Source organism: Mesoplodon bidens, assembly GCF_964165515.1.
Source record: "Mesoplodon bidens genome assembly, chromosome: 2".
Taxonomy (NCBI): domain Eukaryota; kingdom Metazoa; phylum Chordata; class Mammalia; order Artiodactyla; family Ziphiidae; genus Mesoplodon; species Mesoplodon bidens.
In genome coordinates this window covers 50,991,103-51,015,643 of record NC_138177.1, presented here as the reverse complement: position 1 = coordinate 51,015,643, position 24,541 = coordinate 50,991,103, and the positions used below count along the sequence as shown (strand labels likewise).

The 24,541-nt window shown below is 36.7% G+C and overlaps 1 protein-coding gene across 1 annotated transcript in view; it reads right to left on the bottom strand.

Annotated features, from left to right (window-relative positions):
* Positions 1 to 24,541, bottom strand: part of LOC308629588 (zona pellucida sperm-binding protein 3 receptor-like) — a gene marked incomplete at its 5' end in the record, with an annotated part of 57,555 nt that overhangs the window by 18,249 nt on the left and 14,765 nt on the right. Inside the window, 8 exons of the mRNA XM_081257603.1 lie at positions 3,763 to 3,899; positions 4,923 to 5,122; positions 5,837 to 6,027; positions 11,450 to 11,650; positions 18,526 to 18,723; positions 20,060 to 20,242; positions 21,413 to 21,607; positions 21,778 to 21,863. Coding sequence (XP_081113729.1) covers positions 3,763 to 3,899; positions 4,923 to 5,122; positions 5,837 to 6,027; positions 11,450 to 11,650; positions 18,526 to 18,723; positions 20,060 to 20,242; positions 21,413 to 21,607; positions 21,778 to 21,863 — 1,391 coding nt within the window. The remainder of the gene's footprint in view (positions 1 to 3,762; positions 3,900 to 4,922; positions 5,123 to 5,836; positions 6,028 to 11,449; positions 11,651 to 18,525; positions 18,724 to 20,059; positions 20,243 to 21,412; positions 21,608 to 21,777; positions 21,864 to 24,541) is intronic.

Genomic DNA, 24,541 nt, shown 5'->3' with positions numbered 1-24,541 from the left:
AGCAATTATATAGAAATACAATGGACAACCTGGAGGTAATGGACAAATTCTTGGAAAAGTACAACCTTCTGAGACTGAATGAGGAAGAAAAAGAAAATATAAACAGACAATCACAAAATTGAAACTGTGATTAAAAATCTTCCAACAAACAAAAGCCCAGGACTAGATGGCTTCACAGGCAAATTCTACCAAACATTTAGAAAAGAGCTAACACCTATCCTTCTCAAACTTTTCAATAATATAGCAGAGGGAGGAACACTCCCAAACTCATTCTATGAGGCCACCATCACCCTGATACCAAAACCAGACAAAGATGTCACAAGAGAAAACTACAGGCCAATATCCTTAATGAACATAGATGCAAAAATCCTCAACCAAATACTAGTAAACAGAATCCAACAGCACATTAAAAGGATCATAAACCATGATCAAGTGGAGTTTATCCCAGGAATGCAAGGATTCTTCAATATACACAAATCAATTAATGTGATACACCATATTAACAAACTGAAGAAGAAAAAACATTTGATCATCTTAGTAGACGCAGAAAAAGCTTTCAACAAATTTCAACACCGATTTATGATAAAAACTCTCCAGAAAGTAGGCATAGATGGAAGTTATGTCAACATAATAAAGGCCATATATGACAAACCCACAGCCAACATTGTTCTCAATGGTGAAAACCTGAAACCATTTCCACTAAGATCAGGAACAAGACAAGGTAGCCCACTCTCACCAGTATTAGTCAATATAATTTTGGAAGTTTTAGCCACAACAATCAGAGATGAAAAAGAAATAAAAGGAATCCAAATCAGAAAAGAAGTAAAACAGTCACTGTTTGCAGATGAAATGATACTATACACAGAGACTCCTAAAGATGCTACAAGAAAACTGCTGGAGCTAATCAATGAATTTGGTTACATAGCAGGATATAAAATTAACACAGAGAAATCTCTGGCATTCCTATACACTAATGGTGAAAAATCTGAAAGAGAAATTAAGGAAACACTCCTATTTACCATCGCAACAAAAAGAATAAAATACCTAGGAATAAACCTACCTAAGGAGACAAAAGACCTATATGCAGAAAACTATAAGACACTGATGAAAGGAATTAAAGATGATACAAACAGATGGAGAGATATATCATGTACTTGCATTGGAAGAATTAATTTTGTGAAAATGACTGTACTACCCAAAGCAATCTACAGGTTCAATGCAATCCCTATCAAACTACCAATGGCATTTTTCATGAACTAGAGCAAAAAATTTCACAATTTGTATGGAAACACAAAAGACTCTGAATAGCCAAAGCAATCTTGAGAAAGAAAAATGGAGCTGGAGTAATCAGGCTCCCGGACTTCAGACTATACTACAAAGCTACAGTAGTCAAGACAGTATGGTACTGGCACAAAAACAGAAATATAGATCAATAGAACAGGATAGAAAGCCCAGAGGTAAACCCACACACATATGGTCACCTTATTTTTGATAAAGGAGGCAAGAATATACAATGGAGAAAAGACAGCCTCTTCAATAAGTGGTGCTGGGAAAACTGGACAGCTACATGTAAAAGAATAAAATTAGAACACTCCCTAACACCATACATGAAAATAAACACAAAATGGATTAAACCTAAATGTAAGGCCAGACACTATTAAAACTCTTAGAGGAAAACATAGGCAGAACACTCTATGACATAAATCACAGCAAGATCCTTTTTGACCCACCTCTAGAGAAATGGAAATAAAAAGAAAAATAAACAAATGGTACCTAATGAAACTTAAAAGCTTTTGCACAGCAAAGGAAACCATAAACAAGACCAAAAGACAACCCTCAGAATGGGAGAAAATAGTTGCAAAAGAAGCAAGTGACAAAAGATTAATCTCCAAAATATACAAGCAGCTCATGCAGCTTAATATCAAAAAACCAAACAAACCATCCAAAAATGGGCAGAAGACCTAAATAGACATTTCTCCAAAGAAGATTTACAGATTGCCAATGAACACATGAAAGGATGCTCAACATCACTAATCATTAGAGAAATGCAAATCAAAACTACAATGAGATAGCACCTCCCCCCAGTCAGGATGGCCATCATCAAAAAATCTACAAACAATAAATGCTGGAGAGGGTGTGGAGAAAAGGGACCACTCTTGCACTGTTAGTGGGAATGTAAATTGACACAGCCACTATGGAGAACAGTACGGAGGTTCCTTAAAAAACTAAAAATAGAACTACCCTATGACCCAGCAATCCCACTACTGGGCATATACCCTGAGAAAAGCATAATTCAAGAAGAGTCATGTACCACAATGTTCATTGCAGCTCTATTTACAATAGCCAGGACATGGAAGCAACCTAAGTGTCCATTGACAGATGAACGTATAAAGAGAATGTGTCATATATATACAATGGAATATTACTCAGCTATAAAAAGAAACGAAATTGAGTTATTTGTAGCGAGGTGGATGGACTTAGAGACTGTCATACAGAGTGAAGTAAGTCAGAAAGAGAAAAACAAATACCATATGCTAACACATCTATATGGAATCTAAAAAAAAAAAGGTTCTGAGGAACCTAGGGGCAGCACAGGAATAAAGATGCAGACATAGAGAATGGATTTGAGGACACGGGGAGGGGGAAGGGTAAGCTAGGACAAAGTAAGATAGTGGCATGGACATATACACACTACCAAATGTAAAATAGATAGCTAGCGGGAAGCAGCCACATAGCACAGGGAGATCAGCTTGGTGCTTTGTGACCACCTAGAGGGATGGGATAGGGAGGATGGGAGGAGATACAAGAGGGAGGAGATATGGGGATATATGTATATGTATAGCTGATTCACTTTGTTATAAAGCAGAAATTAACACACCATTGTAAAGCAATTATACTCCAATAAGGATGTTAAAAAATAATAATTAAATTAAATTAAATTAAATTAAAAAATCTTAAGGGTTGAAACCCTGCTAGTATGGCCCAACTCACCATGAAGAGATCACATCAGCACCTACTGAATAAACAAAATATATGAATGATTAAGAATTTGCTATTTGCCTTAGCCTGCCAAGAAGCAGTCCTTGAGACAAGGATTTGAGTGCAGTAAATTTAGCTGATAGGTAATTCTAGAATGCATCATTAAAGGAATAGAGATGTAAAAATGTAAGGGAAGAAATTGAACACAGCTTGCATTGGTGAGCAGGCATGTTCTGGAAGGGATGGGTGGGGGAAGGGTGGGGAGAAGGATGCAATTTGGTACAACCACTTTGGAAAACTGCTGAACAAACACATACATACCTCTTGTGACCCAGCGATTCCATCCTTACGTATTTGTGCAAAAAAAGTACATATGTTCACAAAAGACGTGCAAAAATGTTCATAGCCAAAAAAATTGAAAATTAACCAAATGTCCATTAACAATAGAATAAATATGTAAATTGTGGTATATTTGTACAATGATGACATATTTAAAAGAAATGGAAGTGAATGAACCTCAACTACACACAACATAGATGCATCTCACAAATATAATATTTAGGAGAAAAAGTCATGAAAGAAAGAACGCATAACGTATGATTCCATTTCTATAAATTTAAATAACATAAAACCAATCTGTGCTGTTAAAAGTGAGGATACTGGAATACTTTGCAGGGTAGAGTGGTGAGTTAGTAACAAACTGGAAGGGAGCTCCAAAGGACTTCTGCACTTCTAGTAATTTTTTTTTTATTGCTCTGGTTTCTAATCACAGAAGTGTTTTACTTTGAGAATCCAAGTTCTGTGCCCTATTCTGTTGATAAAGAGTAGGTAGGTTTCGGATACGTTGGGATGAGGAGTAGAAGCATTCAGGCAAAGGTAACAGTATAGACATATTTTGAATTTCCTGGATTGCATGCATTCTGAGGTACAAAAAAAAAAGAAGTTAATTGCTGACATCTGTGAATTTGTGTACTGGAGGTGTGACAAACTAACCAATATGACAGTGAACCCATGAGTAGTCATTAGTTAAATCCATTTCACATGTAACCTGCCTTTACTACTCAAGGTCGTTTTAATTGTTACTATGTCCTCTAAGTAGCTCCTAGCCTAAACAATAAGATGTTTGCCCCAGTTGTTTTCCAGGGCCTTGCAGTCAGTTGCATCTGGTTGGACCTGAGCTGGCTGAGGCTGGATAGGACCACTGACCCTTCAACTGGGTATGTGTGAGTGTCCACTTGGTGACCTTTTGAACTTGCAGAGGCCCATAGCTTAGTTATACCTGTGCAGATGACAATTATCGCACCTTTTTCCAATCACCTTTCCCCACACTCCCCATGCTCCCTGTGCCTCAGACCACCCAGCTTCTTTATTCTTTATCCCATAAATACCCAAGCCCTTTGTCTTCAGGGAAGCAGATTTGAGATTTGTTCTCTCAACTCCTTGCAAGGTTTGGCTTGCTGTGCATGGAGCAAAACGAATGCGGTACAGTAACAATAACAGAGACAATCTGATATTTGAAGGGTGCTTATTTAATTAGCCAGCACTTCGGGTCCAGAAATTTAAACATTTGAATCACAAAAGTCTAGATTATCAAAAATTACACATTTTCAGTAGCAGTAATCATAATCCAGCGCTCTGAGCCCAGACGTTTATTACGAGTGATTGTGCTTAAGGAACAGTAGAGTTGTTGAACAGAGATTCCGTACATTGATTTAAAGGCAAAAGTGGCCTCTTTTTTCCTCGTTTTAAAAAAATTTCTTAGTGATGTTCTTAAACTTGACTGTCTCATTCCAATTGTTCAGGAGAAGGGGACCCCATCAGGCAACAAGTGAAAATGGGGACTGGCTGTCGCTAGTTTAAAGCCACCACCTCAGAATGATTTCGGGGACTGGTCTCTCTCTGCCCTGGGGGCTATGCAGGTGGCTGGGACCAGCTCTAGCTACAGGGGCCAGGAGGGTTCCAGCTTCCCGAGGCCTGCAGAGAGGTGCATACTGCGCATGCGCAGGCCGCGCAGCTCGGGATAGCCAAGGGGCTGCAGTGCAGCAGGTGTTTGAGAGAGGGCCGGGTCCAGGAGGGGGCTTTTGGGGGTACAAGGCATCTGCCTAATTCCAAGGTCTAACCTACACAAATGTGCATATTCTCCCTAAAGACAGGGCTGGAAGAATTGGCGGGTGGGCCAGGGTACCTTCCAATAAAAGACATCTGGTCTTCAAGACAGTTTATACAACTCTAGGGCCATTTTCACATTCTGCGGGCTTGGGAGACACTGCCTGAGGTGTCTGCCCATGTGCGCTTGCTCACAGACCTCAGAGACCTCCTAAAAGTGATTTAAAGAAAAGAGGAGGCGGGGAGTGGGGGGGGTGATTTAAGAGACGATACTGGCAAATGTGAGATTGACCAGTGGATGGATGGATGAACAGGATATCAGGAAAGATTGCATCCTAGCAAATGTGAACATTCAGGCCAAGCCCAGATCTGTTCTGAGCAGCAACCAAGCACAGCTGAAGCAGAAAAGATGCAGAGCTATAAAGGAGACCCAGAGCACCCCTGCTAGGACAACTGAGGAATAATTCTAATGACCAACGAGAAATGGAGCAAACAGCATTTATTACATAAAATGTAGAGCTAGGGGTCAGGATATGTGGGACTATGGGACCCCCCAAATCTAGTGGTCTTGGCTCCAGCCACAGAGCAGGAAAACTTGCCTCTCTCAGCCCACCACAGTGCTTCAAGCTGGAAAGTGATAATTTTGGTAAGTTACTTATATATCCTGACAAAAGTCAGATCTCACCTTTGCTGGCTCAGTGGTGTTTTGGGGGAGGCACCACTTTTAAGGTTCGAAAGCACAGGGACATACAGTCATGCAATTTACCCAGTGACACGTGGGCACCGTTGGGTGCCAGGTTGTGTTCTCTGAGCAAGTGATATTTTGGGGACCAAACAAACTAAACCCTGAGTCACACTGGACTGTGACATTCTCAGATGCAACATACTTTTCCTTATCCACGGACAGCTTTCCATTTTCTATCTCTGGTTTCAGACACATAGCTGTAATGGAAAGATATTTTTGAGCATACTGTGTTTCTCAGTAAAAGACAACATAACAGCATTGAACAATACAAATGATGAGAAATTCTGTTCATAAGTTATATTCAGGTCTTGCAAGTTGTTCTATATTATCTTTCATTTTCATAATACAATAGTATTATAATAGTAATAATGCAAATTATAGTAGTAATAATTTATTGAGCAAGAACTTTTGTCAGGCATGTGCTAAATCCTTTACATGCCTTTTCTCATTTAATTCTCACTACAACTCTGTGAATTAGATACTACAAAGAAACTGGAAAAGTTAATAATTTCCTCAGTGTCACATAGCTTTTAGGTAGCAGGAACTTTGCTCTTAATTGCTATGCCCCACAGCCTTGATCTGCATATGGTCTTAGGTATGTACTTTTCATTGTTCTTGCCTCATAATCTTCCTGGGTTAAATGAAATTGTTAGCAAAATGATGAAAATACCATGTACATTGAAGGCAAGCCCATTCTTGACTGATCTTATTGCTACAACAGGTTGACCAACCAGGAGCACCATCAGGTCACCGAAAATGGAAATGGAAGGGTCATGGGAAAATGGTGGCTTTTGTGAAGATTTCTAACACTTCGTGATTTGGGAATTAACACATGAGATTCCTCTTTCTTGAATAGTTAGAATTAACTCATGAGATTGTCATGAAAACTTTACTAGAGCCACAAAGATATTCTCAGGTAAAAAATATTGTCTCTAGATACTCTGGAAAGATACCTAAGAACAAGGTAGTAGTAGGTGCCTCTGGAAAAGGGATGAGCTGTGCCTTTTTTTTTTTTTAACATCTTTATTGGAGTATAATTGCTTTACAATGGTGTATTAGTTTCTGCTTTATAACAAAGTGAATCAGTCATACATATACACATATACCCATATCTCCGCTCTCTTGCGTCTCCCTGAGCTGTGCTTTTGAAGGTGTGGGAAGTCAAGTTCATTGTCAATGATTTTTTAAAGTTTACCATGTGTGATTTAACTATTCAAACTAACTAAATAAAAGACAAAATTTATGTGCTACTTTTGATCAACAGGAATCATTGCTCTCACTATTTTCTAATTCTATCTTCTTAGCAGTGGGCTGTGGGTGGATCTAGAGGAATCAGCTCCTTTTTCACTTCCTTGACATTGAAAAGGTGAAGGTAACTAGCATAAAGACTTGCAGAAGATTTTAGCCTCTCCAATCAGAACATATCCTTCATGACAGGCATATGTAGCTTCAGGATAAGAAGGTATTAAAATATAGTCCTTGGGGCTTCCCTGGGCGCAGTGGTTGAGAGTCCGCCTGCCGGTGCTGGGGATGCGGGTTCGTGCCCCAGTCCGGGAAGATCCCACATGCCGCGGAGTGGCTGGGCCCGTGAGCCATGGCCGCTGAGCCTGTACGTCCAGAGCCTGTGCTCCGCAACGGGAGAGGCCACAACAGTGAGAGGCCCGCGTACCGCAAAAAAAAAAAAAAAAAAAAAAAAAAAAATCGTCCTTGTTCTGGTGAGGAATGTTGATAATGGGGAAGACTGTGTATGTGTAGAGGCAGGGGGAATATGGGAAACCTCTGAGAGGGGATCTCTGTATCTTCCTCTCAGTTTTGCTGTAAACCTAAAACTGCTCTAAAACAATAAAGGGGTTTTTTTTAAATTACATTTTACAAAAAAAAAAAAAAAACAACACCTAAATGGAATGCTTAATCTTGCAACAGAACAAGAGCATTAGTGGAACAAAATGAAAATTTTGAATAAGGACTGTAGTATTATATCAATGTTAATTTCCTTATTTTGATCATCTTAGTGTGGTTATGTTAGATGTTAATATTGGGGGAATCTGAATGAAGAGCATATGGAAATACTCTAAGCTGGTTTTGCAAGTTTTTGTAAGTCTGAAATTATTTCAAAATGAAAAAATGGTTAAATGATAAAAGATGTGGGAGATCAGTAAGCATTGTACAACTCACTGAAATTGTCTTGAAAAATAGAACTTAAAGCTGGGTTTTGAAGGATGAATGAGAATTTAAGGGACACAAGATGAAAACTTGTAAAGCAATGCAAAAACTTTGGCTTTTAAGTCTAATAAAAAATATATATATATATATATATAATATCTTCCTTGCAGTGTCCATGGGCAATTCTGGGAGGTGAACTGCAAACTTGGCTGGTGAGAGAGAGGGAAGAGTGTGCGCTCATAGTTTCAGATTAACAGGACTCTCTCAAATCCAGGTGATTTGAAGGAGATTCTGGTCTTCCCATTCTCATCCTTTTCCCATAGGATAACTTGCTACAACTCAAACATTTCTACTGCTTTCAGGCTGAGAAGCTGGAAGAAAACGTGTGTGAATAAAAGCAACTTGGGCTGAGAGAATTCTCCCACTTTATTATAGGGCTTTTTTTTTTTAGAGGATGGCTAAAATGTTTCCCTGCTTGGACATATAATAGGAGTTTTGGCATGAAAGCATAAATTATTCACAACGAGCCATGTTAAACTAGAATTATTCTCAGCAGACATCAGGCTGAATAAAGAAAATATTCAACTGTGAAAAATTATAAAGACTCTGAATGAATGCAGGATTTCCAAACAATCCCTAACTTTCTCACAACTACAATACCACCATAAGAATGTAATTACTGTATTTTACAACTTAAACAGTGACTTAACTGTTGAAACAAGGAATATGAAATGTTGGGGTAAGAACACTAGAAGGGAACTGTCTCCAGTTTCACAATTTTGTATGAAAAATTGCAATAAATTTAGAGGCCTGGAAATGTCAGAGGAAGGCCTATGTTGAAGAATAATTTCTTCCTAAGGTTAAAACTAAGTGAAAGGGATTTTGGAAAGCTATATTTTCTAAAAGTAAAAGAACTAGCATACGTAACAACCCATAGACATCTGGAAAAAACCTCTATTGGCCTTTCTCATAAGTCCTTTAAAGTCATCTATCACTATTCTATTTAATCAAACTAGTCAACTCCTCTTTACCCAAACCTGCCATATGCATTTCCACTTCTATATATTTCCTCCTGGGATCCTTTCTTATTAGAGTGTTCTTATTTTCACTATTCATTATCTGAAGTCTCACTTTATCTGCAAGCCTTCTTTGACTACTCCAATAAACAATGACTGTTCTTTCATTTTATAGCACTTATTAGCAATAGATGACTTGGAGTTATTTATTGTTTTCATCATAATGCTATGCTAAGCATTACCAGCATGATCTCATTTAATCCTCATAACAACTCCAGAGGTAGGTATTATCATCATCCCCATTTGGATAATGGAACAGAGGTTGAAAGGGGTTAAGTAACTAATAAGGACCTACTGTATAGTACAGGGAACTCTACTCAATAGTCTGTAATGGCCTATATGTGAAAAAAATCTAAAAAAGAGTGGATATATGTATATGTATAACTGATTCATTTTGCTGTACATCTGAAACTAACACAACATTGTAAATCAACTATACTCCAATAAAAATTAAAGAAGAAAAAAAAGTGAAAGGGGTTAAGTACCTTTCACCAGGTAACACAGCTATTAAGTGTCAAGGGCAGGATTAGATACAGACCTGTGCCCAACCAAAGTCCTCAAGCTCTCTAAAACTGCATTTTATGTTCTGTAGCTGTTGTTTAACAGTTCCATACACTAATACATTCTTTTCTCTCCACTTTGATGTTGAAGATCGTGTATTGTAACATTTAATGTCCCTAGCAACCAGTTTCTTGTTCTGAACATTGATGGTGAGGGTAACATTTTCACCTTTATATAAGTCAAGAGTTCACATACAGTCTTTTGTCAACTTCATTTCAAATACTCCATTAGAAATAAATTTTGATTTAATTTTTATTAATAAAATAAATGCATGGGGGCTTCCCTCGTGGCGCAGGGGTTAAGAATACGCCTGCCAATGCAGGGGACACGGGTTCAAGCCCTCGTCCGGGAAGATCCCACATGCCGCGGAGCAAATAAGCGCATGCGCCACAACTACTGAGCCTGTGCTCTCAGGCGCAGTAGTTGTGCAGTAGTTGTGCTCTCAGGCGCAGTAGTTGTGCAGTAGTTGCGCTCTCATGTGGTAGCAAAGGAAGATGATTTATATGAACTACAGCCTCAAGATCAGAGGTAATATTCTACTAACACTCCTTTAGAGTACTTTTTAAGAGACCGCAGCCAGTCATTACTTTAGAATCAGTGATAGAGCACAAGTAAAAGGGACATAAACAGATCAGAGTGGTGTAAAGGGTATACTGTAGCAAATGCTTTTGTACTCATGTCATATCCCTTTGGTCCACCTCTGATTACAGTCTTAGCTGGAGTACGTAATTTACACAAGCTCACATTTATACTGATGATGTTCTACAGAAAGCATTCACAGTGAATCTCTCAGGTTTTCTGCCTTAGGCCTTCTCTGAAGTTGGAGAAGCACAGTTGGAATTGGGGGGCAGTTACTGCCCTCAGGGCAACCCTAAACTGATGGGGGACAGAAAGCAGTGGACAAACATCCCAGTCTCCCATCCTTCAGAGAGACAATTTTGAAAGGCATTCCTTACACTTAGTGGTCTCAAAGAATTGAGCACCTGCTGTTTACAATACTCACCTTTTCTCTTTTTCCCTGTCTCAATCTCATCCTTCACTCCTACTCCCTAGGATCCTACTTCCTATTTTTGGATCCTATAGCATCCAAAATAAACTACTGGCACCCTAGTCATTTTCTCAAGCTTTGCTTTCAGAGTAACCCAAACTAAGATACCCAATAATCTCTATCATGTTAATGTAAAGAGTCTTTCATAATGAAGATATCTCCATAATGATGATATTTCCAGTGTCTTAACCTAATTAGAAACAGATCTTTATAGCCCTAGGTACTCATTTCTTCTCCCTTCTGGTATTTAAACAAAGAGGTGAATTAGCAAGACTGAGTTAGGGCAAGAAAAATCACTAGACTCCAAAGGCTCCCCTTTCTAACAAAGTCACTTCCTCAACCTGGGAGCTTCCATTGTTCCATAAGTTTATAAATGCTTCTTGCCCCCTCGACTTATAAATACAGAGGATTGTAAGGTGGTGTCTCTCTTTATTGGAACATAGACCATAGTGCTTACAGACAATACATTCAGGAAAAATGAGAAAAAGAGACTTTGAAGATTTTATCAATACTACTATTTTCTCTTACAAGAAAATTTTCTTATAAGACTTTTTGTTTGTTTATGTTTTTCAACTGATAAACCTTGTTCTGTAGCTGCCTTGCATCGTGCTAGTGGTACGTATAATATCTATGACCACATTTGCACAATATTTCTGGAAAAAACAACCCCAAAGCCACCTGGTTTTAAGCAGTTTGATCATTTGTGGAACAAAATGGGACCATATGAGGAATCTGTAGAACAATTATGAAAAGTTCTCTCAATATTCTTACCTTGCTTACATGCTGGCATTTCAGGCTTCCACGTGCCATCTGCTTGGCATGAACTCATTCCGTCAGGAGAAACAGGGTAATAGCCTTCATCACATGTGTATGAAACATTGTGTCCATAGGCATACTCACACCTGTCAGCAGAATCTCTCCTTTCATTTGTGATTCTCATAATCTCCAGCTCTGGTGTTGGGCAGCATACCCCTGATAGATAAAAAGTGATGCCCATGTTTAATGGCATCATCAGGGAGACATGCAAAGCTGTCTCAGGAACTGATAGAACTGACAAGAAATCAGTATAAAAATGGATATAGATTTGAACAACACCATTGACAAATTGGATCTAATTTTCTTATGTAGAGTATTGTACCCCAAAATTGCAAAATACACAACTTTTCAAGTACATACTAAACATTTGTAAAAAATAACTATATGCTTTGCAATGAAGTAAGTCTCAACAAATTTCAAGGACTGAAGTCATATAGAGTACTATTTTGAAAAATTTGACATTATCTTCTAATTATGGACATGTTTATACTTATGTCAGGGCAATTTCAGTCTTGGATGTTTATCCAGCACACATCTGTTACATGTGTACCCAAAGACACATACAAGAATGCTAAAAGCAGCATTATTCTTAATAACTCTAAACTGGAAACAATCCAAAAGCCCATCAAGAAGAGAATGAATAACTAAATTATATATATTTTACAAGGGAGTACTAAACAGGCATAAAAATAAACATACCACAACTTCAATCCATAATATGGATGAATCTCACAAATGTTGGTCAAAAGAAGCAAAATACAAAATACCAAATCATTCTGTTTATATAAAGTTCTAAAATAGATGTTATAAGTCAGAAAAACATTTACCTGTTATAAGACAGGAAAGTGTGGTTGGTGACTGGTTAGAGCCACAGGGATATCTCTCACAGTGGTTACATGGGTGTGCTTACTGTGCACTCTTGTGTTTGTTAGTTTTCAACAAAAACGTTGTAAAACTTAGGTGCTAAAGGAAGTCTGTATAAAATGATAATTTCCAATATGTTTTTCATGAATAACAATAAATAAATTCTTAATTTATCTTTTGGTGATCGTCCTTGAAGTTACGTCATTCAGAATGATTGGAGCTGCCTATTAACGAATACCTCTTGGCAAAGCTTTATTGACTCATATATACCTCTCCCTCTCTATTCTCAAGGATGAAGAAATAAATATTTTCAGAGTTTTATATCAACTTTAGAGATAATACACAGGATGAAATTTAGTTATTGCTTAAGGTCAGGATTTTTTTTTTTGATGCAAAATTGAAAAGAAAGAACTATTGGGTTGGCCAAAGAGTTCATTCAGTTTTTTTTCCATAAGATGGCTCTAGTAGTGCTTAGTTGCCTTTAACTTCATTCGCAACAATTTTGTTAGATTGTATTGTGATAATATCAGCGTGCATTTAAAAAAATCTTATCAAAATTGATGAATTTTTGTGTAATATTGAAGATGGAAGGAAAAAAACAACACTTCCGGCATATTATGTTTTATTATTTCAAGAAAGGTAAAAACGCAACAGAAATGTAAAACAAAAGATTTGTGCAGTGTATGGAGAAAGTGCTGTGACTGATTAAATGTGTCAAAAGTGGTGTGTGAAGTTTCTAGCTGGAGATTTCTCTCTTGATGATGTTCCATGGTCGTGTAAACCAGTTGAAGTTGATAGTGATCAAATCGAGACATTAATTGAGAACAATCAATGTTATACCATGTGGGAGATAGCCGACATACTCAAAATATTCAAATCAAACATTGAAAATCATTTGCACCAGCTTGCTTATGTTCATTGCTTTGATATTTGGGTTCCACGTAAATTAAGTGAAAATAACCTTCTTGAACTGTATTTCCGCATGTGATTCTCTACTTAAACGTAATGAAAAAGTTCTATTTTTAAAACAAATTGTGATGGGTGATGAAAAGTGAATACTGTACAATAATGTGGAATGGAAGAGATAATGGGGCAAGCGAAATCAACCACCATCAACCACACCAAAGGCCTGTCTTCATCCAAAGAAGGTGATGTTGTGTATATGGTGGGATTGGAAGGGAGTCCTCTATTATGAACTCCTTCTGGAAAACCAAACAATTAATTCCAACCAGTACTGCTCCTATTAGACCAACTGAAAGCAGCACTCAATGAAAAGCATCCAGAATTAGTCAAAAGAATACGTAAAATCTTCCATCAGGATAATGCAAGACTGCATGTTTATTTGATGACCAGGCAAAAACTGTTACAGCTCGGCTGGGAAGTTTTGATTCATCTGCCATATTCACCAGACATTGCACATTTGGATTTGCATTTATTTTGGTCTTTACAAAATTCTCTTAATGGAAAAATTTTCAATTCCCTGGAAGACTGTAAAAGGCACCTGGAACAGTCCTTTGCTCAAAAAGATAAAAAGTTTGGGGAAGATGGAATATGAAATTTCCTGAAAAAATGGCAGAAGGTAGTGGAACAAAATAGTAAATACGTTGTTCAATAAAGTTCTTGGTGAAAATGAAAAATGTGTCTTTTACTTAGAAGCCGAAGGAACTTTTTGGCCAACCCATACTTTAGAACCTTTATTTCGACATCTGTTCCTGTTCAAGACGGAGTAACAGGGATAGGATTCACTCTCAGACTGAAACAATTTAAAAAGGACAAAAGGGGGAAAGGACAAAATAAATGAAATAATGCTTTTTGACATTAAGTATCAAGCAATACAGACAGTGATCCCTAATAGTGAGGAAGCAAATGAGAAAAGCTCTTTGATAGTCACAGTCTGGAGAGTTTTCAGGCTTTAGCACAGAGAGGGGAGAACCAAGGCAGAGCCTTTTTCTCTCCCTGAACGTTGTTAAGGAGTTAAAGAAACAGAGACGGGAGTCCAGAGAGGCCAAAGAGGTCAGTGTTCACAGGCGGAGTGATGAAAAGGAAATGACTGATCAGAGATACAGCATTGCTGATCTTCAGAGGATCCCCTTTAAGTGTTCAGATGCATGTAAGTTTCAGCTGCATGTAAGGAAATAACCAATAAAGAACCCAAAAGGGCAGAGAGAACAATATCTAGAGCTCACACAGGACTGAATATGGTTCATCTTCCCACCAGATAGACTGAAAAGCCTCATATTTCATGGGGTATTGATAGAATAATCAGAAGAATATTGTCTCAGTAGGAGGCTTCTCCAATCCCTCCAGGCAAAGTTAAAAAGCATGCCTCAAAATAATCGGTTTCCAAGTAATTTAACTGAATCCCAGAGCAAAACTCAAGGAGATTTTTAACAAACACTAAAATACCCAGCACCAAAAGATCCAATTCAAAATGTCTGGCATCCAACTATAAAACTACTACATATACAAAGAGGCAAGGAAAATATAACACATAATGAAGAGAAAATTCAATCAACAGAAACAAACCCTAAAATGACACAGGTGATATAATTAGCAAATAAAGACATTGAAATGGTTATTATAACTGTATTTCATATATTTAAGAATATAGAGGAGAGATTGAGCATGTTAAGCAGAGACACTAAAAATATTTTAAAAGACCCAACTTAAACTTTTAGAAATAAAAACTCATAGTTGAGCTGTCTCACGTACAGATAAGTATTTGAAATAAAAAATTCAGTCAGATTTATATTAATTTAGACACTCCAAAAGAAAAGATTTAGAAACTTGAACACATAGCAATTATCAAAAATGAAATATCAAGAGAGAGAAAGACTGGGAAAAAAAGACGCAGAGCTACAATGAATTGTGAAACAACTTCAGGTGGTTTAATACATGTGTAAACAGAGCCCCTGAAAGAGAGAAGGGAATGGATGTGAAAAAATAGTTGAGTAAATAATGGTCATAATTTTATCAAATTTGATGAAAATTATAAATCCACAGATTAAAGAAACTCAGCAAACCCCAATCACAAGAAACAAAAAGAAAACTGGATGAATGGTACAACATATCATAATCAAATTTCTTAAAACCAGTGATAAAGAGAAAAATTTTTTTTAATCTTTCTAAGGAAAAAAGACACCCTAAATAGAGAAGAACAAAAAACAAGACTGACAACAGACATCTTGAGACAAATATTATATGATTTCAGTTACATGTGGAATATAAAAAACAAACAAACAGAATAAATGAACAAAACAAAACAAACAAAAGCACACATGTAGATGCAGAGAACAGAGTAGTGGTTACCATAGGAGAAGAGGTGGGGGGAGGGCAAGGTGGATAAAGGGGTCAACTGTATGATGATGGATGGAAACTAAATTTTTGGTGGTGAGTATGCTGTAGTGTATACAGAGTAGAAATATAATATTGCACAAATGAAACATATAATGCTATAAACCAGTGGTACTTCAACAAATTTTTTAAAGAAGAAGACAGTAGAAGCAACATTTTTAAAATAGTGAAAGAAAAAACTATCAATCTAGAATTCTCTGTTGAGAAAAATATTTTTCAAACACAAAGGCAAAATAAAACTTTTTCAAACGTATAAAGCTAAAAGAATTCATCACCAGCATATCTAAACTATAGGAAATGTTGGTGGAAGTGACTGAAGCAAAAGGAAGATAATGCCAGATGGAAAGCTGTATCTACACAAAGGAGTGAAGAGCACCAGAAATGGTAAATATGTGAGTAAGTAAAAAGTTTTTCCCTTGACATGTCCTTCAGTGGGGAAACAGCTGAACAACTGTGGGACATTTATACCATGGAATACTATTCAGCAATAAAAAGGAATAAATTATTGATGTACATAACCACATCTATCAATTTGAAAATAATCGTGCTGAGTGAAAGATGTCAGACAAAAAAAGCACATACTTGTATAAAATTCTAGAAAAAGCGAACCAATCTATAAAAACAGAGCAGTGATTTTCTGGAGACAATGAAGGAAGAAGGACAGGGAAGAGCTTGAGGAAGAAATTACAAAGAAGCATGAGAAAACTTTCAGACAGATTGATATATTCATTACCTTGATTGTACTGATAATTTTGAAAGGGTGCACATACATCAAATTGATAGAATTACTCTACATATGTACATTTTATTGCATGTCAATAAATAAAACAAAAAAGCTGTAAAAAATACTTAATTTGAAATGTTTTAAAAAGCTGACATAAGGGAAATATAAATAAATAAATATATTTATTTTATTTTATTTTAATTGAAGTATAGTTGACTTACAATATCATGTTAGTTTCAGGTGTACAGCACCGTGATTCAGTTATACACACACACACACACACACACACACACAGACACACACACATATGTACATATACATATATATATCAAATAAATATATTTTTTAAAGCTGTAGAAATTTCCCCTCAGATAACACTTTTTAATACTAGAATTATTTTTAAATAACTTAGAATAAAATACTCTAGATCCCTAATTGCAAATATAGTTAGCACTACCTCTGTATCTGTCAAAGCTAATTAATTTGTGAAAATAAGCCTTAAATTTTCATAGTAATACCTGACATTATATTAGGTGTATAACTTACAAATAACTTTTATATACCTCATTATTAATTATATTTATTTTATGTTAATTATAATATATAAATATATATTAATTTACCAATATATGGATATAGCACATTTGTGATAACTTGGGTACACTACTTCTCATTTTCTGATTTATAGATGGTAAAAAGGTTTTTTTTTAACATAACAATCAGTGAAGCTTTAAACCTAATTTAGAAAACAAGTAGATTTTTAAGCATCTGTGAACATCCATTTATATATAAGAAACTGATATATTAAATATCTGAGGTTTTTTTTCTATTCATTAGGGTAGATTCCTCCAAAGGATGCTATTTATTCTCCCTCTTATTTTTCTTTAAGTATGCTTTTAATTTTGTCCTTTTATTAATAAAATGTTCCCTGTTATTTCCCAATAGAATCACAATCATATTGTGAATATGATTCTTTGCGATTACATCTAGTTAATTCCTGATTTTGAATATTGATCTCTCAACAGGTTGACCTAAACCACCACTGCTCATTATCTGTCTTTTACATATATATTAAAATCTAAGTGTATGGAGTAACAATCCCTATAGTCTAGGCCTCCATGATGTCACTTATAAATGACAGAATTCTAGTAGTCTGAATGAAGAGTCCTTGTCCTCATTTCCTGACATTCCTACCTAAGACTAGAATACCATCCACCAATCCCTCACCTCCTCACTCACTTTTCCCAAAGGAGGAGGAGGAGGAAGAGATGAGGGAGTTTCATCTGGTGAAGAAGCCTCTACATTTCTGGTCAAGTCTTTCTTCCTTCCTATGGCAGAACTGGCCTCCTGAGAATGCGTTCTCTAGACCAGATAAGGAGGCCCAGCTCTTTCTAATCTCAGTAGTGTCTCAATAACTATAAGACACCTGATCCTGTTAGTGTCTGGCTCATAGACTTTCCCTCAACCAGGCAATCCAAAATCTCAAATGGTGAAGCAAGGACCATGAATGCAATCTGATTTGGACCATAATTCAGTAGTCTTCCCTACTCCAGTTTTACCGGTTATAAAGCTGATCCATTATTTTCAAGTTTGATACCCAAGTTGGTTTTTCATTTGATACTGAACTCAAAGGGGCAGAGTAGGATGGGCATGATTTTTCAGCCCTCTCAATCTTCAGGATGACCTTTGAAATAGCTTCTCTACTAATTTGCAAAGATTCCAGTAAATTAACTCTAAAAGTATTTCAAAGCAAATATTTTGAGAAATCAATTATAATCAATAAGGTACAGAGGGCTTCCCTGGTGGTGCAGTGGTTGAGAGTCCGCCTGCCAATGCAGGGTACATGGGTTCGTGCCCCGGTCCGGGAAGATCCCACATGCCGTAGAGCAGCTGGGCCCGTGACCCATGGCCGCTGAGGCTGCGCGTCCGGAGCCTGTGCTCCACAACGGGAGAGGCCACAACAGTGAGAGGCCCGCGTACCGCAAAAAAAAAAATAAATAAATAAGGTACAGAATCTTAGCACGTGTTCAACACTTTCAGTGGAAAAGAAGATACATTCACACGTGTACACAAAACAAAGTTCACTTACGTTCACACCCTTCAGATGGTGTCCACGTGAAATTTTCCTGACAAGTCACAGTCAGAGGCTCATCTGGAATAGGTCTATAGCCATGCTTGCATTGATATTTCAACGCAGTCCCAACTGCAAATACTTCTTGATTACTTAGCTCGTAGCCTCTTCTATTCCAGACAGCATGGGGAATGTCTGGTAACCCAATACAACTATCTGATCATGAAAAAAGCACAAAGATGAAAAGAAAGCTGTTTCGGGGATTGGCAGATTGACCCATTGAGCCTGTCACCAAAAAGAAAGAAAGAAAGAAAGAAAAAAGTATAGCACACATTAATTGAGGAAGCAACCAGACAGCAAAGGCAAATGGGAATTCCAGGAACAGACTTGGCAGCACCAACCTCTGGTAGACTATTGCCAAGCACTGAATGCTCATGGCGATCAAGAGGCTGCTATTGAGGGACACACTATGGTGCAGAAAGGCACAATATCTAGGTTATTGGGCCAGTCTACAGGGGCTTAGTTCTCCTTACGTGTCAGTGCATTTCAGCAAGGGAAGCATTAGAGGATCACTGAGAATAAGCAGCAAAAATTTGCTGCTAGATAAACCAAACGTTCCACTGTCTCCTTGCCTAATAGGGAATTACAGTGGAAGGCCTCCTCCCAGACACTCTGACACTGTTACCAGGAACTTCATGATTTGGCCTTAAATCTTACCCCATGTAACTTTTGGATTTTGCTTTTTTTTCTACTCAATATGATGCCAAAGGTACATATGGATTGAAGAGGGGATACATGTCTGTCAAGTTGCATATTTATCAAATTTTGTCACTACATATTTAAAATGTCACCTAATTTCTGTGATGGCAGAAGGAATGAATAAGCCGCAATGTAGCAGTGGCTTCCATCCCCAGCTAACTATGTGAACGTGTGCTTAATCACTCTCAGTTTTCTCATCATTAAAATGGGATTAAAAAAACAAAAGGAGTAACTACCTCTTAGGATCATGTAAATACGAAATGAATTCATTGATGTTATGCACTTAGAACAATTCTTGATACATAGAAAGTGCTTAATAAATGTTAGTAATAAGTATCATTAATATTATGACTGATCCATATGCATTTACAACTTCAGGGTCTCAAGGTCAACACTAGCCCATAGAGCATCTCTGTGCAAATTTTGAAAAGGAGGCCTCTTGAAGGAATTTTACTTTCATGTTTCAAAAACTTCTCAGAATATGTTTATTTTTTGGATGAGACATTTTACTCTTGTCTACTGCAAAATTTTTGTAAGGAATAAATAAATCTGCAATATCTATGGTGTCACTGGTGTCAAAACTGTATGATATATGTATATGAAATCCTCAAATAACACTAAGAGATTACTAGCAAAAAAACCTACTTCTGACATGAAAGAACTAAAGAAAAGTACTAATTTAATTTAAAATGACTATTGGGATTTAAGTGGGCTTGTGCCTGTGAGCATGCTACACCCATACTCCTGGATAACTTTAGATGCCAAATATGGAACTCTGTTGATCCATACTCACTGAGTTCACAAATGGGAAGAGAAGGATGCCACTTGTTATTAGCTTCACAATGGATTAAATGACTGCCTTTGAGGATATAACCTTTCTTGCAGCTAAACACAAGAGAGTTTTTGTAGTTATAGGTGGGTCCAAATCCAGAGACAATGATTCCATTTGGAACTAGTGGTCGATGACAGACAACATCTAAAGAAGCATAAGAAGGACATCTGAGCTATAAAAAAGAAATGGAAATACTCATGCGACTGCTATTGTTGATATAGTTCACAGGGAGACCTGATACAAGTACATATCAAGTAGATACAAAGAAAATATTTTAAAGCCTTACATATATCCTTTCAGTTCCTAGGAACCTTAGCAAAATGAGGTTTCATCATGTTAGTCAATGTGAATAAAGTCCTACAACTTTCTCATCAAAAACAACAACAAATTTATAATTATAGATTGGTGGTTGCCAGAGGTGGGAATGGGGAGTGGGCAAAATGAGTGAAGGGAGTCAAAAGGTACAAACTTCCAGTTCTAAATAAGTCATGGGATGTAATGTACAGCCTCGTGACTATAGTTAATAGCACTGTAATATATATTTGAGGGTTGACATTATTAATGTGGTGTACACCCATATTTCTAGTTGTTCCAGGAGAAACAGAAGACTATATTTCCTATTTATTTCCTTTACACTAGGCAGAAACAAGGGACTAGTCTGGCAAAAGATTTTTTTTTTTTTTTTTTTTTTTTTGCTGTACGTGGGCCTCTCACTGTTGTGGCCTCTCCCGTTGCGGAGCACAGGCTCCGGACGCGCAGGCTCAGCAGCCATGGCTCACGGGCCCAGCTGCTCCGCGGCATGTGGGATCTTCCCGGACCAGGACACGAACTCGTGTCCCCTGCATCGGCAGGCGGACTCCCAACCACTGCGCCACCAGGGAAGCCCAAAAGATTTTAATGAAATGTGAGATATATCACTTGAAGTCAAAGAATTTATGAGCCAAGGATTGTCTCCTTGTTCACTTCCCCTGCTGAACTGATTGTGAAAATTTGGTGAGGGAGTTGTCAGAAGATATAAACAATCTAGATTACCATATAAATGACAGCCTCCTAGAGGGTTACCCAGGCTAGCAGGGCACTAAAAAGGAGCCCAAAAAACAAACAAAAGAATAACAAAAACAAACAAAAAACAAACCTTTTACTATTAAAAAGCCTTGGGATTTTGGTGTTGATTATTACTGCAGAATCGCCTATGCTATCCTGACTAATAATAGTATATGTTTAGTTGAACAAATGAATGAGTTCATCATTGCCTTGATTAGTTTGTCTTTGAATCATTCCATTTTCCTTAATACAGTCATCATTGTGACTTACTTTTACAAGTAGGAGGGCTTGGATTCCAGACACCTATTGTTTTATTTTCCACTGTGCAAGAAATGGAGGCTTTGCCTAACATTGAGAAGCCAGGGTCACAGCTGTAGGTGACAGAAGAGCCATATGTGTAGAGGTCTTCATCTCCACCATTGTGCTTCCCATTGCTGATGGCTGGAGGAGGCTCACACTTGGCAACTGAGATGAGGAAATGAAGAGGAAGAAATAATCAGGGATGGCATCCTTAAAATCTAACATTCATGATACAAATTCTAATGGAGTGTACAATAAGCAACAAAGAGGCACAGAAGTTTTATTACCTAACATGGTTTAGGTTTATAGTCAAGGCAAAAACAGTCTTTACTTACTTATACATTGTGGGAAAGGATCACTCCAGTCAACTCCTCTATCTCGGATCTCACAATGACTAGTGGTTGAGCCAACTAAGATATACCTGAATAAGATAGGTCGGAGATTTTAGTGAAATCTGTCTTAATCTAAACGTAAATTGCCAATTAATAAGGTTTGGATGCAAGGAAATTTTATTCAACCTTTAAAAATAAAAAAATAGTGGTCTCTCAATTAGTAATTATCATTTGGGTCAATTTGGAATTAAATTTCATCATATCAAGGAGAAAGGATGATTTTCTATTTTTTTTTATTCACTCATTTCTTTAAACCACATTTTTAAGCTTTTTCTACACAGCATACATTCATAGCTGATAAAAAGAGTAAATGACAATTTTGCATCCAAAATCTTAGGACTCCACTTAAACTTTCCTTCTCTAAGAAGCTACAAATCAAGCAGTACAAAACAGAGTAAAAGTATACTTGAGTTTGCTATATAGCAGCAGTCCCCAACCTTTTTGGCACCAGGGACCAGTTTCATTGAAGACAATCTTTCCACAGACGGGGGTCGTGAGGGGGTTGGTTCAGGTGGTAATGTGAGTGATGGGGAGCAGCAGTTGAAGCTTTGCTTGCTCGCCTGCCTGCCACTCACCTCCTGCTGTGCGGCCCAGTTCTTAAAAGGCCTCAGACTTGTACCGGTTGCCAGCCTGGGGGTTGGGGGCCCCTGTTACATAGTTTCCTTTGAATAGAAGATCCAGATAAATTACTGATTAAAAAAAAAACTACTTTGATCTCTAATTTGACTCATTCTCTTGTACTAGAATTTGGCTTACTCTCATAAACCACTAACTTCCTGATTATCATCTCATTATTCTTGCTCTTGAAACAAGTCCCAGTCATTCTTCCAGGACTTGTTACTTTAAAAATATCAATTTACCCTGAATATCAATGAAAAGTTCCTGAATAAAACAAACAAAATTCAAAAACACTTTAAAGGAAAAATATGCCACAACTAAATAGATTTATATGAAAAATGAAAGGAAACTTCAAAATTAGGAAATATATCAATATATAATATATTGTTATGAGCTAAATATATGTGTCCTCCAAAAATTCATATATTGAAGACCTAATACCAGTATGGCTATATCTGGAATAAGGAAATAATTAAGATTAAGTGAAGTGATAAATGTGAGGCCCTGATTCACTAGGATTAGGGTCCTTATAAGAAGAGACACCACAGAGCTCTCTCTCAACCTCTCTCTCTCTCCATGTGCATGCACAGAGGAAAGGCCATGTGACTGAATCCTGCCAGACCTAGATCTGGGACTTCCAGTCTTCAGAACTGTAAAAATAAATTTCTGTTGTTACAGCAGCCTGAGCAGATTAATATATACATAATATACTAAATCTAAGGAGAAAAACATCCTGTCATCTTGATAGAGAGTAAAATGACATTTTAAAAAAATCAATGAGTATTCTTAGCAAAAATGTCCAATATAATGGGAATCAGTGGAGATAGAGCCCTACCAAACTTAGGGGGAAAATATTAGAGTCCTTTCTGCTAAAGTTGAGAACAAGAAAGAAATGGCCAGTATCAGTCTCTTATTTGAGATAAAATTGCTAGCATAATTATAAAAGAAAAAGAAATTCAAAATATGAAAAATAGAAAAGAGAAAGTAATAGTATCATTATTTTCAGATGATATAACTGCATGTCAGGAAATTCTAAGAGAATCCAATTGAAATGCTATTATAAGTAATGCAATAATTCAGTATATTAACTGAGATATGAAATTGATGTATAGAAATCCATAGCTTCCATTTATAGAGGTAAAAGCTGTTTGAAGGTATAATAGAATAAAACTAACCATTTGAAACATCAAAAATAAAACAAGATACCAAAGAATAAACATAATAAAAATTGGAAAATCTAAATGGGGAAAACTTTAAAACAATCTTGAAACACACACACACACACACACACACACACACACATACAAGACTAGGACAAATGGAAAGGCATAACAAATTCTGGGCTAGGAAGACTCAACATCATACAATGTCTACGTTCCTAAAATTAGTGTAAAAAATCAATGTAATTTATTAAAAATTAAAAATCAACTAATTTTGAAGTTCATATAGAAATATAAATAAGTAAATATAGTCAGAAAAACCCTGAAAAGCAGGGGGAAAAGAAAGGGGGATACTTCAAAGCAATGGTTCACAATATGAAAACTCAATAATTAAAACACAGAGGAACTGGTTGTGTGAATATATAGACAAACTAAAAGCATGGATATAAAGTCCAAAAATAGACCCATATTCATGTGGGAATGAAATATAGTTTTTAAAAATGTTCTTTCAATTTAATGGATTAACCATGGCAAGACAACATGAAATCCATCTAGGGAAAGACAACATCGGTTAATGCATCTGAGCTGTCTGTATTAGGTAACATTAAACCATAAAAGTAGTTGAATAATTGTAGGTAATTATGTTATAATCTTCAAGCGAGGAAGGCCTTTTGACTATAACTCAAATCCAAAAACCCTTTTAAAAAAAATTGATAAATTTAACCATATATAGTATATAGTTTTTGTCTGGCAAGAAAAAAATACTATAGGACAAGTCAAAGGAAAGATGACACAGTGAGAAAACAAATTGTAATTCATGTTAGACATTGAAAAAAAAACAAAGGACTTGATGTCAGTTTACACATAAATAAATATAAATATCTTTTAAATATGTGAAATATGCTCAATGTCACTCATAAATAGAAAAA